The sequence below is a fragment of the Tachypleus tridentatus genome, chromosome 3 (genome assembly GCF_004210375.1).
Source record: "Tachypleus tridentatus isolate NWPU-2018 chromosome 3, ASM421037v1, whole genome shotgun sequence".
In the NCBI taxonomy this organism is placed as follows: Eukaryota; Metazoa; Arthropoda; class Merostomata; order Xiphosura; family Limulidae; genus Tachypleus; species Tachypleus tridentatus.
Window position 1 is genome coordinate 61,853,239 of NC_134827.1, and position 21,660 is coordinate 61,874,898.

General features: G+C 35.8%; 3 protein-coding genes and 1 long non-coding RNA gene across 4 annotated transcripts in view; all 4 read left to right on the forward strand.

Annotated features, from left to right (window-relative positions):
• Positions 1-21,660, forward strand: part of LOC143246970 (uncharacterized) — a gene marked incomplete in the record, with an annotated part of 413,509 nt that overhangs the window by 34,591 nt on the left and 357,258 nt on the right.
• LOC143246965 (uncharacterized) lies at positions 5,590-7,129 on the forward strand. Its single transcript, XM_076494238.1, has 3 exons — positions 5,590-5,780; positions 6,384-6,724; positions 6,920-7,129. The coding sequence occupies exons 1-2, from the start codon at positions 5,754-5,756 to the stop codon at positions 6,684-6,686; spliced, it is 330 nt and encodes a 109-aa protein (XP_076350353.1). The 5' UTR covers positions 5,590-5,753; the 3' UTR covers positions 6,687-6,724; positions 6,920-7,129.
• Positions 13,503-14,487, forward strand: LOC143246966 (uncharacterized). The gene is made up of 3 exons (XM_076494239.1): positions 13,503-13,620; positions 13,748-14,067; positions 14,367-14,487. The coding sequence occupies exons 1-2, from the start codon at positions 13,609-13,611 to the stop codon at positions 14,060-14,062; spliced, it is 327 nt and encodes a 108-aa protein (XP_076350354.1). The 5' UTR covers positions 13,503-13,608; the 3' UTR covers positions 14,063-14,067; positions 14,367-14,487.
• Positions 19,340-20,968, forward strand: LOC143246958 (uncharacterized). Its single transcript, XM_076494232.1, has 3 exons — positions 19,340-19,486; positions 20,005-20,383; positions 20,839-20,968. Exons 1-2 carry the CDS (start codon positions 19,475-19,477, stop codon positions 20,371-20,373), a joined length of 381 nt encoding a protein of 126 aa, XP_076350347.1. The 5' UTR covers positions 19,340-19,474; the 3' UTR covers positions 20,374-20,383; positions 20,839-20,968.

The following is a 21,660-nucleotide window of genomic DNA, read 5'->3' on the forward strand; positions in this document are numbered from 1 at the left end:
TGATTCCTGTTCTGAACTAGACGTATAAATTTCTGAAACAGACCTTGGACAAGTTAGGTTTTTACTCCTTTGTTTTTGTATAGGAATAAATTAATGAGATATAATTTAATCTTTCGATATAAATATATCTTTTGTTTTTACATGGCAAACTCTAAAGAATGTTATAGTTGTTTAGGCTGTTATGTTTTAATATTATGTGCCCTATTTATCTTATTTTATTACATGCTTAAAATAGTTTATTTTTAATTTTCGAGTCCGGCATGGCCAAGCGTGTTAAGGCGTTCGACTCGTAATCCGAGGGTCGCGGGTTCGAATCCTGGTCGCACCAAACATGCTCGCCTTCCCAGCCGTGGGGGGCGTTATAATGTGACGGTCAATCCCACTATTCGTTGGTAACAGTGTAGCCCAAGAGTTGGCGGTGGGTGGTCATGACTAGCTGCCTTCCCTCTAGTCTTACACTGCTAAATTAGGGACGGCTAGCAGAGATAGCCCTCTAGTGGCTTTGTGCGAAATTCAAAAACAAACACAAAAACTTCTAATTTTCGTTCTTTATTTTTTGTTTTACGACACATTATTTCAGTCAGTTTAAACTTACAGAAAATCCTAGAATACGTGTCACGTGAAATGTATCTTATCTCCATAAGTTTCATATCTGTTCCAGTTATGTTGGTCAACATTCGGGAGCTTTACTTTGGTATTTTCAGTTGTTTGGAAATCGTAATATACAAAAGTGACGTGTACTGGCTGTAGCTTTTAATAGTTAAAACCCAGTAGTCGGCAATCGAACGTCACCTAAACATTTAATCTACTTTGTAGTTGGTATTCCATAATTAAACTTACGTATTGTACAAACTGTGGACAACAGACGGACAGTGCCTACGTGAAAAGCTAATTGAACGTTTTGAAGTCCTACTTGTCCTTTGACTTACAACATTAGAAACTGGGTTTCAATACTCGTGGCAAGCAGAGCACAAATAGACAGTTGTGAAGGTTTGTGCTTAACTGCAAACAAACAGTCTTTGTTTACTATCTAAATTGTCCCTCAGTGGCTCAGCGGTTTGTCTGTGGACTTACAACGCTAAAAACCGGGTTTCGATACCCGTGGTGGGCAGAGCATAGATAGTTCATTGTTTAGCTTTGTGTTTAAATCCAAACAATCAGCCCCTTTGTGGCTCAGCGGTATGTCTGCGCACTTATAACGCTAAAAACTGGGTTTCGATACCCGTGGTGGGCAGAGCATATATAGCTCATTGTTTAGCTTTGTGTTTAAATCCAAACAATCAGTCCCCCAGTGGCTTAGCAGTATGTCTGCGGACTTACAACGCTAAAAACCGGGTTTCGATACCCGTGGTGGGCAGAGCACAGATAGCTCATTGTTTAGCTTTGTGTTTAAATCCAAACAATCAGTCCCCCAGTGGGTCAGTGGTATGTCTGCGGACTTACAACGCTAAAAACCGGGTTTCAATACCCCTGGTGGGGAAAGCACAGATAGCCCATTGTGTAGCTTTGTGCTTAATTCAAAAACATCAAAAACAAATATCTAAATTAACTCATATTTGTAGCCCTCTTGTGGTGTCGTTAACTAACTGATACGCTAAGAAATAGAAGAACAATAGAATAAATGGCCTTTCTCTCATCCAACAATGTCGAAAGGAGAAACTAATCCTTAATGTTGTTAAGATAAAACCATCCAAGAATTTTAATTAATGTACAAACATTATCCCTAAAAGTTGTGCTAAACTCAAAATATATCGAACAATTGAACCTAGATTCAAAGACAAGAAACCTTCACACGTTTTCGAACACAGCAAATCAAATAAACACAACATAACCATAGAAAACATCCAAATACTAAATAAAGAAACAAACAGAAACAAACGCAAAATTAAAGAAGCCTTACTTATACAGCAACTAAAACCAAAATTAAACCGATATAAAGGAACATCTTTATACCTATACTAATTAATAACGTTACATCTAACTACAACGCCCCCTACAATCCTGTACCCCTTTAAACTCTCGTCTTTTAGACGAATGTCCGGCAACGGTCAGTTGTAAACTCTCTCTTTCTTTGTGAGTGTGTGTGTGTTTTCTTATAGCAAAACCACATCATGTTATCTGATGAGCCCACCGAAGGGTATCGAACCCCTGATTTTAGTGTTGTAAATCCTGAGACATACCGCTGTACTAGCGGATGGCTCCCTCTTTGCTAACCTGATGATGACCTAAGAAGACCGGTTTGTTTTATTTTAATAAACGTTTTAATATCCGTACTATCCGTCTTTAGATGCATTTTTATTTCAAGTGGGTTTCTCGTTATCACGAACTGCTCATTTGGCTTGTTTGCAAATACTGTGTTTAACTTATTGTGCACTTTCTGTACTAACTGAATGTGCTAAAATAATTATTAGAAATAGAAATAAGGCCCAACCACCAATTCACATCTCATTACTGATTAATACGTGATTTGGGAATTCCTTATATATTTAATAACCTAGAGCAAGGGAAACTTGAAATACAGATGTATATGTGTTAGACAGCTTATTCCAGTCTGAGGTTGGTAGGCTCTAAGAGGGCCGCGCCCTATTTTCAGCCAGCATATATGACAAGTACAAGATGAAGAAAAAATCGAAAGACCAGGAGTATGCTTCATGTAATGGTGGAATATACGTTGCATATTCGATGCTTTGGGTGGTATTATCCTCACCCACCGTAGAGCTCCTATTGTTGTATAGAATTTTCATTCTGTGCTAAAAAACATGTAGGTCCAAGAAGTCTTGATGAAACTGAAATGGAAACCCTTGTAACCCGAGCGCTTTTGGAAGGTGGACCTTTCTTGTTCAGATTGTCCCCGAAGAAGAAAGCTTCACATTTCGAAAGCGCTCGGGTTATAAGGGTTTCTAATTCAGTTATATAGAATTTTAACTTCCAGTTGTGCTACTAATTGATTATTTAAAGTTATTCCGAAGACTCGTTGTTTAAAATATTAAAAATGAAGCACATTAATAGTTCAGTCAGCGCACGTTCTTCAAATTCTGTGTAAGTACAGCTTGACTGAAGTGAGAAAATACGTCTTACATTATTCTAGATGTGGGGAAACCGTTTGGTATATGGTTAACTGTCTAATGATTTTAAGGGAAAACTCGTTCTTCAAAAACACAATGGATTCGGGTTACACACAAAATTTGTACGGGTCATGTGTGTGATCTAAGAAATAGAAAGATTGTAACAATACGACTAGGGATCGGCATGGCCAAGTGTGTTAAGGCGTTCGACTCGTAATCCTAGGGTCGCGGGTTCGAATCCCGGTCGCACCAAACATGCTTGCCCTCCCAGCCCTGGGGGCGTTATACTGTGACGGTCAATCCCACTATTCGTTGGTAAAAGAGTAGCCCAAGTGTTGGCGGTGGGTGGTGATGACTAGCTGCCTTCTCTCTAGTCTTACACTGCTAAATTAGGCACGGCTAGCGCAGATAGCCCTCGAGTAGCTTTGCGCGAAATTCAAAAAATAATAACAAAAAATAAAAATACGAATAAGTCACAGGAGAGCGAACAACAGTTTAGTGTTAAAGAAATAATAGCTACAACATTGTGTTAACTTTTACACTCTGAAAATATTGATATGCTTACACATCCTGTAAACAAACCAAAAAGGTTTTCCATACACAGGTTACTCACTGAATTGGCGTGATGTTAAATATAGGTTAATTTAGTACATTAAGAATAATGTTTATAATAAATTTATAAATAGGAAAATATTCACATCACCTCGAATCTTCATTGTGTTTTTGGCAGTTTAAAAATAAAAGCCAAATGATCCCTCCAGTGGTCCAGTGGACTTATAACACTAAAAATCGGGTTTCGATACAGTGGACTGCCACAGCACAGTGTAGCTTTATAAATAAACTCTACTTATTTGTTTGTTTCTTAAAACGCAAAGTCACACAATGAAATATCACGCGCTCTGTCCACCACCGGGAAATCGAACTAGGAACGCAAAGTCACACAATGAGCTATCCACCACCAGGTAATCGAACCAGAATTTTGGAGTTTCATACCCAACATAATTACTCATGACTCAACAAGAAATATGAAGCTGCTTAATTGTATAAACGAGCATTAGGCTTATCCAACAAGCCTTGGAAGTTAATTCAAATATAAATATTATATCTGTGGTACTATATATATTTTAATGATTTCTACTGTTGGATTTCACTACTTCTCTAAGCAACACAATCTTGTGTTATATGAAAATACTGAGGTACTAACTGTTTGTTGTGTTGTCGTATTTACCTAATTATAACGCACACTTTTCCCCTTCAAATACCTGTCACAAAACAAATACCTATCAAAAATAACTGTGCTTTAAATTTCCAAACGTTCAGTGTTGTTAGACATTTTAGAAGAAAGTGCCACCGCAAATGATTAAAGGTTTCAAAACAATGTAATGTATGGGACGGATGATGGTATGTTGTAGGAATCAGAATTGTATGAAGCAAAGGTTTAAGGAAATAAATCCGATGTTAGCGGCGGTTCTAGTGATGACCAAAGTTTATGTTTCAGGTCAGTGTATCCCTGGGTATAAACTTTCAAATAAAGCTTGTAAAATCGACTCATAAAAACAATTTCGGTGAGAGATTCCCACATGAAAAACTTTAACGCACCGACAGTTGTTTACTGTATTTAGAAACTATTCAACACATATTGTACATCCCTCACCGTACGAGGCCAGGCATGACTAGGTGGTTCGGGCGTTTGAATCGCAGTGTAAGGGTTAGGGTGTTCAAACCCCTGTTCCACCAAACATACTCGCCCTTTCAGCCGTAGGACGTTATATGTGACAATTAATCCCAATATTAGTTGGTCAAGGAGTAGCCCAACAGTTGGCGGCGGGTAGTGATGACTAGCTGCATTTTACTTTTGAACTTTAGGGACGGCTATCGCAGATAACCCTTGTGTAACTTGCAGATAACCCTTGTGTAACTTGCAGATAACCCTTGTGTAACTCGCAGATAACCCTTGTGTAACTTGCAGATAACCCTTGTGTAACTCGCAGATAACCCTTGTGTAACTCGCAGGTAACCCCTGTGTAACCCCACGAAATTCAGGACACACCAAATCCATTTTACACCAACATACGTTACTTCGGATTTGTTCTTTAACCACTTCATATTTAATGTACTCAGATAAATGCCTTCAGAATTACTTAACGCAATATGCCTTTACTAAACAACTTGGGTAATGTATATTTAGCGGTATCTCAAGTGACTAGAATGAAGCTAATAGCTTAACCATGTTTTGATCTGACAATACGGGTTTCTCTACTCAGAATTTCGACATAACATAGAACACAGTCATTCAGTTGTTATACAACACAGAGTCCACCATTGTACGAATTTGCAAACACCAGCTGGTAATGCTCGTAACTCAAATTAATTTGGAACTATAGGTGATTGAGCAAAGTACGCTACTAAATATTTTCGCCACAAGGCTGCTCATTGTGAGAACAACATTTTACAGATGTCGCTGGTTCAGAAAAACAGCCTTTCATAATATCAGAGGAATGCCCTTCAAAATCCCTTACTCATTGGTACTATTGAAACCATAGTGGGTGTCTGTACCATTCCAGCTGAAGGGAATCAAGAAATTTGAAAATATTTTTTATGAACATACGTATATAAGAACAGAGCAAATCTTAGCATGTTTAATTTACGCTAAGAACACCAGGAGGATAACAGCTGTTCACCAAAACTATGTTCAAAATAGACATGAAGCTTCTGGTAAGAAAATCTCCTTTGTTTTCATTTTTTAAAATTAATTTTACTTGAAAACAAATTCTAATTACTGCCGATTTTTGAATTATAAATAATTTAAAGTGTTTAAGTTATTAAAATTCCGATACGAAATAAATGTTAAAAATTAAGTTTTAGGTTTTTCATCTTTTGGAATTTCTTAAACCACGAATATTATTGAAGTGTTAATACGTAATATAATAAACATCCAGAAGAGGGCGTTACCTGTTCCTTACCTGTCTTTTTTTTTTTTTTAATCTCTTTACGAAGCAAGTAAATAAATGGCTGTAACATCTCTAAACTTTAGAAGGTATTACATTTTCCGAACATTTATTCAGAATATTATATTCCTTCATAATAGGGATAACGTAATAATATAACAGTATCTCTTCCAAGGAATTGTAATATTCATGGGTTGAAGTGATAGTTTACAACATAAAGTTGTCTGTGTTTTGCAATTATATTTAATGTACCCCACTAAAACGTATTTATATATACTATCATAACTCTCTATCTATCCAAACTTTCACACAATACGGTTTGGACTGTGATAAAATATTTTATCACATATGATTTTCCTTTTTCCATTAGTGTACTTTGTTACTGTTTCCCATTCTGGTTACCACCACCATGGCTGAGATTCATCACCCATATGGATACGAAAGATATGGTGATTATGGGCACGGGGGCTACTTGACCCATGGAGGATACCATGGTTATCGTAATTATCATGGTTATGGTTATCCTGGTAATGGATACGGCTATGCCCACGGCCATCAACATTATGGGTATGGTTATCCTAGTTATGGATATGGCTATGCCTACGGCCATAAACGTTATGGGTATGGTTATCCCCATTATGGAGGTTATGGTTATGGTTTTGGGTTCCACTGAGCTATCCCAAACGTGTAGATTTGGAAGATATTATAACGGTAAGCATTTACTATGATACATTTGTATGGTTTTGATATTTGAAGTGATATAAGTATATAACAATATTTGTTATACGTTAAGGTTAAACAATTATTTTATATACTCTCACATATAAATCATTCGTTTTCTCAATATTCATATATCTTAGAACTGTTACAAGGTTATACACTTCTAAATCGAGTTTTTTTCCACAGCTATGAAGATGACATAGATCGAAGAAGATGATATCTAAACAAATCTATAACGTCTCTAACGACTTCAGACTGTGTCAAGCTGTTTTATGGTTTTTTGTTTGTACGTGTAAAAATTTGTAATAAAATTTCCGTGAAATCCGTGTAGGCTAATGCAAACATAACAGCTTCTTATGTGTAATAACAAAATCAATAAATTAGTGGACAACAGTGTTTGTTTGTTTTTGATTATTAACATTTTAATTTAATACTATAACAAACTTAACATCAGTATATTTACCTTATTCATATTGCTTTGGCGTATTTGGCATAAAGACGCGTTTTTATTCACAAGTACTTAAAAATAGACATGTAACATTTGCAATTTTTTTCTCTGATATCATATGGCAAGAAATGACTTTTTTATTAAAGTTTTTTTCATGGAAATAGATTACGAAGTTTGGTGAAAATTTAAGTGACGTGACAACCTAATACAACAATCGTAATCTGAGGGCCGCGGGTTCGCATCCCCGTCGCGCCAAACATGCTCGCCCTTTCAGCCGTGAGGGCGTTATAATGTGACGGTCAATCCCGTTATTTGTTGGTAAAAGAGTAGTCCAAGAGTTGGCGGTGGGTGGTGATGACTAGCTGCCTTCCCTCTAGTCTTACACTGCTAAATTAGGGACGGCTAGCACAGATAGTCCTTGTGTGGCTTTGCGCGAAACTCAAAACAAACAAAACCTAACACAACGGATTAAATCTGAAGGTTAAGGCTTTATGGTTAATTTTCTACGACGTAGGTATGGAAACTTGGTGATTATAGGATCTGCTCTTGGGTGCAAAGATTGGATTCTATTCCATCCTTGTGCACTGCAAGATGATTTTAGGTAACAATACCAACAAAGTTTAATAAAGAAAATGTAATAAGAAGGTATTTTGTGTCTCAGTAAATTAATGCCAACTTAAGATTAGTCGTGTATCTCATGAAACTTGTTAAAATTACAATAATGGTAAACAGCTTAAGGAACCCATGTTATTTCAATTGGTAGTTTGATTTAAAGTCGTATACTGTCTACTTCGGATCGAATCTGTCATAAGGAGGTCTTTCTAGCATTTTATTCAACTTGAAAAACTAGTTTCCAATTCAGTTACACTTTCTTACTTGAAAATAATAGTAAAATCAGAACAATGGGTTTGTTTGTTTGTCTTTTTGAATTTCGCGCACAGCTACTCGAGGGCTATCTGCGCTAGCCGTCCTTAATTTAGCAGTGTAAGACTAGAGGGAAGGCAGCTAGTCATCACCACCCACCGCCAACTCTTGAGCTATTCTTTTACCAACGAATAGTAGGATTGATCGTAACATTATAACGCCCCCACGGCTGAAAGGGCGGGCATGTTTGGTGCGACCGGGATTCGAACTCGCGACCCTCATATTACGAGTCGAATGCCTTAACACATTTGGCCATGCCGGGCCCAGTTCGATAAGAGTTATTTTAATCGATTGGATGCACCTACGTTGTCAAAATAATCAAATGTTGGATTGTTCGAAATGAAAATTTAAGCACAGTTAGATTAATAAACAGGTGGATCTGAAATAAAACCAGCTGAAGTGAATGTATTTAGAATCAATGCCTATCCACGAATGGCAATTGATGACTTATAGAACTAAACAGTCTGCGTGTATAATGCTTTTGTTAGGACAATGTAAGATTACTCGCTGGTACTAGTTTTCGACTTCTGGAAAATTGAACAGCGTTTATTAGAAAACACAACAGAAGAATGTTTATTAGTCTATAGAAAAATATCACACTTAGTAACAAACACGTCTTCGTGATGAACTGAAAAATAGTTCAGACCTGTGTTAAGTTAACCTTATCCGTGTCACTAGGGGAAATTCAAAATTTTTTCAAATATAAAATAAGAACTTAAGTTATATGTTACTAAAGCACAGATTATTAGTTATGATTTTACATTTTTCTAACTAGTATAATGAAAATAAAAAGTAGGTTAGTAAAAGCTTGAATGTTAGACAGTAAAACTTTGTGTCATGCGCAGTAAAAAATCCCCTAATGGGTAAGGTTAAAAGAAGCTAACTATGAGCTGAGGAGAGAAATTCTAATTTAAGGTTTTGATGATAAGTTTGAGAGTCCTCAATCAATATTTTGTAAAACAGTAGAAATAAAAATAGTGTATTACTTATTAAAGACTTGAGTACATTTTAATAACATACTGAATGCTATAATTCAAATGATATCGTGAATATTCACGTCTTTCTGTAAACTCAGTACAAACGATTCCCTTGAAACAGTTGTCGTCCCCCAGTGACTCAGCGATATGTCTGCGTACTTACAACGTTAAAAACCGGGTTTCGATACCCGTGGTGGGCAGAGCACAAATAGCCCATTGTGTAGCTTTGTACTTAACTCAAAACAATAACAACAAACCAGTTGTTTCTATCTTTCCACATTTAAATTCTACTATTATTAAGCAACAAATTTCACAACTGGTTACCTGTAACTACCACGAGGATCGAATTAAGTACTTAGGGAGTTTGTACCATCAAATTAACGCACTGACAACGAATTTGGAGGAACAAGAACAAACACTATTATCTTTAACTAACACTAAGCGCAAACTAACGAAGTCTCTACATGTTTAACATGATTTAGTTGTTTCACACACTTAAACATGTTATTTCAGTTGACAAGCACCGACCTTCTTTTTTATCATTCTGAAAGTTGAGCGGATGTAAAAAATATATCCATTGGAAATGTTGTTTTCAATATTGTTTGGTTTTATTATAAAATATAATGATAGTATAATATTGCATTTTATTAATTCTGGTTTGTTTGTTTTTTAATTTCGCGCAAAGCTACTCGAGGGCTATCTGCGCTAGCCGTCCCTAATTTAGCAGTGTAAGACAAGACGTAAGGCAATTAGGCATCGCCACCCACCGCCAACTCTTGGGCTATTCTTTTACCAACGAATAGTAGGATTGATCGTAACATTATAACGCCGCTACGGCTGAAAGGGCGAGCATGTTTGGTGCGACTGGGATTCGAACCCGCGACCCTCGGATTACGAGTCGATCGCCTTAACCCACCTGGCCATACCGGGCCCATTAATTCTAGAATAAAGAAACAGCATCCAATATTAAATCAAATACTCACAAAAACTTAGTTTAAAACCTCATAAGCATCTCGTGTTGGAAACTTACACAACCTAGGACGGCTAGCGCAGATAGTCCTCGAGTAGCTTTGCGCGAAATTCGAAACAAACAAACCTTTCGGTAGACACAGCAGCTGTCTCTTTATGGCTTTGCTTTAAGACAAACACAATTATATAGATTTTATTTAAACTCAAATGATTTGTGCCACTTAGTATAATATTTTATAACAATATGGTTAAGCAAATAATGTGTGGAAATCTGCGTTTCGCCTACTTATTATGTTTAACGTTACAATACGACATGAACATGTGGAAAATGTGTTATTCATTATTATTATTGTTAATCAGCAGCTTCAATGTTATGAAGCCTTTTTTTTACAATAAAAATACTATGATCACGTGCTCATATGTCTGAAAACGTTTCGCAGTCTTCCTTACCTTCTTCCCATGTCTGGGCTGGTATCGAACATGACTAAATAGTCTTTTAAGAGTTGGTTCAAAATATACACTTTATTGTGATTAGAGAAGAAGGAATTATCTTGCATTGTTGTTGTTATTTTGAATTAAGCACAAAGCTACACAATGGGCCATCTGTGCTCTGCCAACCACGGGTATCGAAAGCCGATTTTTTAGCGTTGTAAGTCCGCAGACATATAACTGAGCCACTGGGGGGCTGATTGTTTGGATTCAAACACAAAGCTACACAATGGGCTATTGGTGCTCTGCCAACCACGGGTATCGAAAGCCGATTTTTTAGCGTTGTAAGTCCGCAGACATATAACTGAGCCACTGGGGGGCTGATTGTTTGGATTCAAACACAAAGCTACACAATGGGCTATTGGTGCTCTGCTCACCACAGGTATCGAATCCCGGTTTTTAGCGTTGTAAGTCCGCAGACATACAACTGAGCCACTAGGGGCTGATTGTTTGGATTCAAACACAAAGCTACACAATGAGCTATCTGTGCTCTGCCCACCACGGGTATCGAAACCCACTTTTTTAGCGTTGTAAGTCCGCAGACATACCGCTGAGCCACTAGGGGGCGTCTTATTTTGAACCGTTAATCTAGTGCAGAGGCACCTAGTGAGAAATACTCACTACTAGTTCTTTGGTTGCTCTAATGAAAACATTAAAACAAAAGGAAAGTGTGTTTCAATAATCGTTTGTTTGCGAGGCTTAGAACACATTAGAAAGACAGTGACTAAACTTCAGTGACTTAGAACACATTAAAAAGACAGTGACTAAACTTCAGTGACTTAGAACACATTAAAAAGACAGTGACTAAACTTCAGTGACTTAGAACACATTAAAAAGACAGTGACTAAACTTCAGTAACTTAGAACACGTTAAAAAGACAGTGACTAAACTTCAGTGACTTAGAACACATTAAAAAGACAGTGACTAAACTTCAGTGACTTAGAACACATTAAAAAGACAGTGACTAAACTTCAGTGACTTAGAACACGTTAAAAAGACAGTGACTAAACTTCAGTAACTTAGAACACGTTTAAAAGACAGTGACTAAACTTCAGTGACTTAGAACACATTAAAAAGACAGTGACTAAACTTCAGTGACTTAGAACACATTAAAAAGACAGTGACTAAACTTTAGTGACTTAGAACACATTAAAAAGACAGTGACTAAACTTCAGTGACTTAGAACACGTTAAAAAGACAGTGACTAAACTTCAGTGACTTAGAACACATTAAAAAGACAGTGACTAAACTTCAGTGACTTAGAACACATTAAAAAGACAGTGACTAAACTTCAGTGACTTAGAACACGTTAAAAAGACAGTGACTAAACTTCAGTGACTTAGAACACATTAAAAAGACAGTGACTAAACTTCAGTGACTTAGAACACGTTAAAAAGACAGTGACTAAACTTCAGTGACTTAGAACACATTAAAAGACAGTGACTAAACTTCAGTGACTTAGAACACATTAAAAAGACAGTGACTAAACTTCAGTGACTTAGAACACATTAAAAAGACAGTGACTAAACTTCAGTGACTTAGAACACGTTAAAAAGACAGTGACTAAACTTCAGTGACTTAGAACACATTAAAAAGACAGTGACTAAACTTCAGTGACTAAACTTCTTCCTTTACAATGTTTTCTCTAGTTCCAAATGAAAGTCACAACCTTAGTCTCAGTGAGAAAGTCTTTGTTGAAGTGGTTGTGAACAGTATTTAGATGTACTTCACCACTGATGTGTCAAAGGTTACGTGATATTAATCTGATGGTGACCCGAATAATACTTCTGACTATTACACCGAGAGTACAACGAATAATACATTCATACAGGTATCTACAGCAATTACAATTTGACTGAGTCAGTCCTGTTTGCATGGTATTGAAGTCTCAGCAAATAGTGCTTTATTACTTTTAGTCCTAGTAGGAAACCGGCCGGTATCTCTGCAAAGCTTACAAAGCTGGAAACCAGGTTTTGATACTCGTGGTGGCAGAGCACAAAAAAAAACATTTTGTATCTTTGTGCTAATCTTCAAACTCGTTTAAAATTTAGAGATTTTTAGAAGGTTTTGTTCGCTTTAGAAAGACCATTCAATATTAAGTATTTGTTGTGGTTTGAACAACTAATCTGTCGAAGTAAGACCCAAATATAATATAGCGTTTTCTGCTTATGTACAACGTCACAATAATTACCCTTTAACTCTGTGTACTGGCTTTACTGCTCTGAGTTTACTTTAATAAATATCGCAAAATATGAAACTTAACTATCTGTTGTTTACAAGTCATTAATTCTACGTTAAAGTCAATAAGCACATTCAGATTAACATGACTTTGTAGTCTATATGTGATTCCAAAGTACACCCACAAACTACATATATAAGTGTGAGAATTTAAATTGTTTTATATATATAGTTATCTCTCAAAGGGCCCAGAAGAGGGCCGTAAAATCACGAAATAACAACCTATAGCGTGACGAAACGTGGTGGTAATTTCATGTAAGTTTGGAGTATACTCTAATTACTATGTATGTGAGAGTTCTCACTGTGTGCTTGAGACAGTGCGAATATCGTACGTGTATACGTAATATTTGTTTTTAAGACATATTACAAATGCTTAGTTACATATATGCACTTGGTGAAAATTTCATAAGAACTGAACCGATTCGCCAAATCATAACGTCAGTATCATATAGACTGGTGTGGATTACACGAAAGGGAATAATGCTATTGTTTGCCTGTAAAAGGTACATTGGCCACTAAATGGCCTTGTCAACTGTCATCAATACGACTTGGTAACTGGTGTGGATTACACGAAAGGGAATAATGCTATTGTTTGCCTGTAAAAGGTACATTGGCCACTAAATGGCCTTGTCAACTGTCATCAATACGACTTGGTAACTTGTATTTCTGCTCGTCTTCTCCACTGGACCATGCATCTCGAACTATATATATATATACATCTCACATTCTAACGGAGAGAACAGAGTGCATCTTACGGTCTGTAAGACAGCTTAAGGTACGTTCCACAAGTCAGATCACAAAGTTGCAGAGACCAATCTGGAAGATTAAACATGAAACTTTTGGTAAATAACATTGGTTTATACGTTTTATTAAAGCTAATAAAATCTTTAGAAACCTCTTTAACAACAGATACCTGGGTTTTCTTACCTATTAATCCCCTGAAATATGTTATTTAATTTTTTCTTACAGCTTTACTGTGCAGTAGCAACTGTCTTTATCGTCATAACAGCTGGTGTTGACTCTCAGACACCCGTGTATGAATACAGAAGCGTCTATAATTCTGGAAACCAACCAACCTTCTTTCCTCGTAGCGATGGGTACAGCCGCCTTGGACGATCCTACAGTTATGGTTACGACTATGGAAATATAGGGTATGATTTTCGTGGATACCATAGCAACGTGCCAAACGTACTCAACGATTACTCAGACGCTTATCCGTACGACGTTCGTGAAGTTAATTACAGATATAATCAAGGATACGGTTCTCAGTACGGATACTATTGACCTGGGTAAGAGAACCAAATTTTGTAAGTCACGTGAAAACATTGGGTGTTTAACAAGCCTCATTGATAGCAGTAGAAAAACACTTTTCATATATTTATGATAATAATTTATAATAGATTTATCCCGGAATTATTTTCATAAACATAATTCATAAGTTAGTTCATATTCATTATGCGTTTTAGCCACGTGTTATTTGACTCCAGAATTAGTTTTATTTTTTTGTTTTACTAAAGCGAATACCCAAAACTAGTATGTATCAATAACATAGTTTTATAATTTGTTTTTAATTTATTTTTCGATACAGAAAACCGTTGGCAGGAAGATAGCCACAGTAATACGTAACCCGAGGTCAACTATATAATATATTGTTTTATTTTATTATCCTTGTGCTTTAATAAAATCATAACGAAGTTTTGGAATCTCGACACTGTGTTAAAATTCTTGTGTTAACCTTTTGAATAGGTTTTGAAACAGTAGTGAATTCTCTCCATACAGAAAATCAAATTTCTCAAAAAACAAACAGACAAGCACTTTCATTTGTTTTAAATTTTAAAAGAGTTTATTTTGGTTTATTCAAATGTAAATGATACAAAATTATTCTTGTCATTCAACAAAAATTAATGTATATTGTTGTTTTGAATTAAGCACAACGCTACGCAATGGGCTATCTGTGCTCCGCCCACTACGGGTATCGAAACCCGGTTTTTAGCGTTATAAATCCGCAGACATACCGCTGAGCCACTGGGAGACATTATGTTATATTAACAAAAAGAAACGTCACACTCTAAGGTCTACATTTTTTTTTTAAATATATTCATTCATTCATAAACATCTAAAAAAACGTAACAGTTGTTCGAATTACGATTGTTTCCGAAAGCATACGTAAAATGCATCTTTTTTCCAAGCAAGTATCGGTTATCCACAGCCCTTAAAGAATATGATGAATTCTTGGTTTAATCTTCGTTTATCTGACGCAATTAAGGTAAAATGGTTGTACAGGTAACATAGATTTTTATTTGTATGTAAATCAATAATTTGTACATGCCCACCACGGTATCAAACCTTATTTTTAGCGTCATGAATGTTATTTTCTCAACCAATCTGTTTCCAACATAGAACCTTTCGTCTTAGTCTTGCGACTTATATTATAAAAGAAGGTTTAATTGATACAAGTTGTAAAACAACTAATACATACACGCCTGTGAACTTACGTTTCGTTACTTAATAGAAACGGCCGAGAGCCCCACGGTAGTATGGATAGCCAGCGTAGTTGTAGTGACCCAATCCGTAATTGTAACCACCATAATAGCGTGGAGCGTAATTGAAACCATGGTACTGGTTGTACGGATAAATATTGTAACCTGGATAGGTGTAGTTGTAGAAACCTTGGTAGCAAGAATAGGGCAGGGTGTCGTGCTGTTTGTTTGTTTGTTTTGAATTTCGCGCAAAGCTAGTCATCACCACCCACCGCCAACTCTTAGGCTACTCTTTTACCAACGAATAGTGAAACTGACTGTCACATTATAACGCGCTCACGGCTGAAAGGGCGAGGATGTTTGGTGTGACGGGATTCAAACCCGCAACCCTCGGATTACGAGTCGAACGCCTTAAACCACCTGACCATGCCGGGCCGTGTCGTGCTGTACGGTCACAGAAGAGTCACCAGTGCTGTAGGAATAGCCTCTTTCACGTGCTACAAAAGCACCAACAGCCAATAGGAGAACGCAAACGACCTATATATATATATACCCAACAATTCGAGAACCGTTAAAATATTAACTATAATCTAAGATTTATCTTCATTTGTTTTACGTTAACCAATAATATTCAGTTATTTTTCACCTTCATACTTTAAGCATGATAAAAGTGATCTCTATTATTCGTTCTCGGCTGTTTGTATAAGAAAAAGCCACTTCAGAGATTTTCTCTCGGTTGTTTGTTCATAAGTTGTGTCAGTAAAAAGTTGTGAATATATTTTTACACACAGAATTTATTCACCCGTAAAAAGAAAGAAGGGTGTCTGCTAAACACAGAACCAGTCTGTTTCTAAACAATGTTCTGAGTAGTTATTAAAACTTACAGTAAATTACCAACTGATGAAAGTTTAGTACACCTATAAAAAAATTTATCCAAATATACAAATCCGAATACTGACGAGAAACTGGGTGTTGTGAATGATTTGTCGAAATTCTACGAACGTGTAACTTCAAGCATCAGATAAGTTGATAAGTTGAATTATTCCCATAAACTAAAAATATTTTTCTCGTCGAAATGTTCCAAAATCTCTAGTTTTTAAACATCAACTTGTAGATCACCGTAGTAACAACTACGTCCACATAATTTGAAATACTTAAAAAGTGATTTATTACCGATAAACGAATAACTCCAAATTATATCAGATTAAGAACGAAAGGTCTACATGATTTAAAAGTAGTTAAGTAACATGCTCGTCCTTTCAGCCATGGGACCATTATAATGTGACGGTTAATATCACTATTCGTTGGTAACAGAGTAGCCTAAGAGTTGGTGGTAGGTGGTGATGACTAACTGTCTTCCCTCTGGTCTTACACTCTAAAATTAGGGCCGGCTAGCGCAGATAGCCCTCGTGTAGCTTTGCTCGGAATTCGAAACAAACAAACTATATTAGTTTCTTATGAAATCACATGAATCAAATTGTTTCTAAAACCCTTTCTGAAACCAATAACATCAAGGGTATCGCTTACTACCTTTATAATGTTGAGAAACATGAATGATCTCTGTCCAGAAACACTGACTGTATATTCAACACTTGGATACGATGCGAAGTGATGGCTATTCTATTGATATTTATAGCAGATTTGTTTCGTACGATTAAATCTTGGCCAACGATAACACAAACAGTGGAAGGAAATGTTTATACTACAAACGTCCTCAATCTTCATAACATTCGTCAAACAAACAAGGTCAGAAGAGATGACATAAGTTAATTGTGTTGGAAACCTTCGTTTTTATTTATTGGTGCTCACTCCAAACAAAACTGGAATTTGACAAAATGTCCTAATTTAACTACGAAGGACACTCAGTGAAAAAGTTGATTATTCTGTCTTTCACAATTAGAACCACATTTAACACGAACTGAAAAAGTGAGACGTGTAAGTGCAGGGAGTTCAGTGTGGAATCAAAGCTAAATGACATTTGTTACTATTTCTTTGTATTGTAAATCAAGGTTAAATAGAAGATATGATTTTAAACAAAAGATTTGCTCTTTTTAAGGATAAACCATAAATTTACACACCTACATTAATAAACACATGAAAATAGAGACATCTAAAAAAATTTAAAAGACGAAACATGTTTTAAAACTGAAAAATTTACTGTTAAGGTCTCGTTACTAAAGCCTAATGGCCCGGCATGGGCAGGTGTGTTAAGACGTTCAACTCGTAATTTGAGGGTCGCGGGTTCGAATCCCGGTCGCACCAAACATGCTCGCCATTTCAGCCGTGGAGGCGTTATAATGTGTCGGTCAATCCCACTATTCGTTGGTAAAAGAGTAGCCCAAGAGTTGGCGATGGGTGGTGATGACCAGCTGCCTTCCCTCTAGTCTTACACTGCAAAATTAGGGACGGCTAGCGAAGATAGCCCTCGAGTAGCTTTGCGCGAAATTCAAAAACTAAGAAAAACAAAACTAAAGCCAAAACAAACAAAAAAACTGTTGTCTTGAGCTATTCACAAAAACCTGAGAATTTCAAGCCTTCAACATTTTTACAATAGAAACAAATATGTCTCAGTTGAAATTAAAAAAAATACTTATAAAAATAAGTGAAGAAACAGTGATACAAACAGCCTGAATGTAGTTTATATCAGGCGTATTCCTAATATTATTTTATGTTGTCCGTAATTTGATACGTATCAATAAAAAAACGCAAATCTTTAAAACAAAGAAATTACACCATAGAGTAATTTATTTACTGGTTGAAACATTACAATTAAATTAAATTACATCCATGGTTTTTAAATGTAGTTTATCTCTAAAAGTCTAACTTATATGTTTACCAACTGTTTACCACTTTCATTGTTGTGCCTTTTATGTCATGTATGCACAACAATAATTATTGTTGTTGAATTCTTGTCTGACCGAATTTTTAGTAACATTAATTTCTAATTCCATGTAAACAGAGAATAGAGGCGGATGAATATCATTATAGGTATCCTAATCTACCAGACACTACACCAACATTCTGAATATTACACCGCAAGATTTCTTTTCTATTACATATGTATATGAAGCTACTGCTTTTGTCTTGCACGTGCGATAATTTCTTTATCAGAGGCTCAAATTATTTTGGATGTTAAATTACATATAAATATTAAAAATAATGCAGCATTTTAGGTGACTTCCTGATGTTTTGAGAGTCGCGGGTTCGCGCCCGCGTCGCGCTAAACATGCTCGCCCTCCCAGCAGTGGGGGCGTATAATGTGACGGTCAATCCCACTATTCGTTGGTAAAAGAGTAGCCCAAGAGTTGGCGGTGGGTGGTGATGACTAGCTGTCTTCCCTTTAGTCTTACACTGCTAAATTAGGGACGGCTAGCACAGATAGCCCTCGAGTAGCTTTGTGCGAAATTCCAAAAAAAACAAACAAACAATCCTGATGTTTCCATGGAAACGTTCGATTAAATTATTAAGCTTCCATAGAAAGTTATAAATTATGAATTATTGTTTGATAACAATTCGTTACTAAAGCGAATATAGGTTTCTTTTTTTTTAACATACATCGCTGAAATACAAGGTTAAATTACAGTAATATTATTTTGAACACTTGAATTTCAGGTAATAAAATAGTCACACTCTCCTTGTTAGGCCTATAAGCACACTTTCCTTGTTAGGCCTAAATGCACATTTTCCTTGTTAGGCCTAAATGTTTAGATATTCTAAAATGTGTCCACTGTCGCCATTTGAAGTAAAGGAAAATAGACATCAATTACTCTTAATCACAAGTAATTTACGCCACTCTTTCTTATCCTGTTACTTCACCATATTTTTAATAAAAAGCAAATACATGACATAACTTTAAAGTAATCTGTAGTGGTAGTAGTGTGATGTCATTTATATAAACGCGTTTATGTGCTGTAACATTATTTTACGAAAGAAGTAAAACGAAAATCTTGATACATTTTCCGCACCGTATAGGTGAAAGTGGAGCGTGGCACGTGGACTGACATTGACTACAGTAACGTACCAGCCCGATCAATCGTTAAAAAAAGGCGCATATACACTTTGTGACTAGTGTAGTAACCTTGGTGTTTTATAGGTCACAGTTTACGCAAAAAAACGTTCTGTGTGAGTATAAAAAGGACCAGCGGTTCTCTTCGTGTCATAAACTGAACAGTTTCACTCTTGTAGCCGGCTTAAGAGCTATTTGAAACCATAAACCATGAACACTCTGGTAAGTTGTATTTATTGTACTAAACATGTGTCCTGATTTTGTTTTTCGAAAGTCAATACAGTCAATAATTTTTAATACCGTCAGTAGCATTTTACAATAAACTTATTCATGGTGTTTTGGCACCATAACATTTGATATTTCAGTAACATGGTAAACATTAACATAAAATCCAACATTGTACTTCAGAGTTCTTTGTTAATGGCAGTTCAACTGAACTGAACATAAATAATTAAGAGTTAAAAAGTCAAAAATACCCAAAAAATATATAAACTGTTCTTTTTCTCTGGAGTTTATAAAATGTAGTAAAGTACAATGCGTCTTCCCTTAAGATAACAGTTACTAAATTAAACTTAAGTCACATCAAACTAATGTTGAATCGTTATAAAAATACAATTTTTTAAATTATAAGAGTAATATATCAACAACTTGGAGTTATGTTATCGTGTATGTACATTTAAATATCTATATTTAATATTTTATATTTGTATATTCTGAAAGCTATGACATCATTTTTACAGTCTGCCCTCACTTTCCTTGCCCTGTGCTCCGTGTCTTTCGCTGGCCTCTTAGGCGGCTTCCTTGGAGGTTTTCCTTACGGAGGTTACCATGGTGGTTACTATGGGGGAGCTGCAGCTGTTACTGGTAGCTCTGCCGTAACCCACAGTTTCGATAACCAACGTGCTCTTAATGGTTATGGATACGGCTACGCTGGTTACGGATACCCAGGCTATGGTTATGGTTATGCTGGCTACGGCTCTCCAGGCTATGGTTATGGTTATGCTGGCTACGGATACCCAGGCTATGGTTATGGTTATGCCGGCTACGGCTATCCAGGCTATGGTTACGGTGCTGGTTATTATGCAGGTCTTGGCTACAAGTTCCACTGAACCGACATCGGTAAGAATCAAAGCATTGAATACCAGTTTTGTTACCTATGGTAAGATGTCCTCAGTATGAAAAGACATTACAATTGTCATCATATTTTCGCTGTGTAGTACAAAACTGACAACGTAACACACATATAATCTTATGAAAAGATAAACCCAAATAATGTATGATATTTGTCAATTAATTTTTATTTTACTTGGTGACATTGTCCTCAAGTCGTGGTGGTGTTCTATGAACTTTCAAAACTAGTATTTTATAATGTTTTGACTAAACTTACAAAACACAAACTACCAGCTGGAACTACAAATCTCACATAGCTATCTATCAAATGTTACTTATTATAAAAACAGTCACCGCTTTAAATGAATTTTTAACAAGAAATATCTGTTTGATTGTATTGGTTATAAATATCTGTATTATAGATATCAGTTACTAACATTCTTTTGCTCTTTATCTTTCCACAGGAAGATTCTACTCTCTGGGAAACCAGACCTTCAAGAAACCATACGTAGACAGTTTAAAATATTTATATCCATGGAGTTCAAGATTATAGTGTAATTAACTTATGTAATAAAGCTCACTTTTTAAAAAAAACACAGTTTTAGTTCCATGTCTACACGTTCATGTTTTATAGTTGAAATAAAACAATATTCCTATAGAACCTTTCAAATACTTATGGTATTAAAATATAGGTCGATATTCTGACAAATTTAACATGAAAGATGGAGTCTTAGGACTGGAATGTTTTAATAAAAATGGTTCTAATGTCATGAATCTTTATGAAGTCTTGAATAATTGCAGTTATCATGTTAATAATACAAAAATAAAAAAACAACTAAACTTCCTACTAAGACCAACTCCAGAAGAAAACACTCCAAAAGAAACCACTCCAGAAGAAACTAGTGCTGTATTTTCTAGTTTTAACACAATACACCAGAAAAAAAACCAATGCTGTATTTACTAGTTTGAACATGATACACCAGAAAAAATTAATGCTGTATATACTAGTTTGAACACAATACACCAGAAGAAACCAGTGCTGAATTTTCTAATTTGAACACAATACACCAGAAAAAAAACCAATGCTGTATTTACTAGTTTGAACATGATACACCAGAAAAAATTAATGCTGTATTTACTAGTTTGAACACGATACACCAGAAGAAACCAATGCTGTATTTACTAGTTTGAACACAATACACCAGAAGAAATTAATGCTGTATTTACTAGTTTGAACACAATACACCAGAAGAAACCAATGCTGTATCTACTAATTTGAACACAAT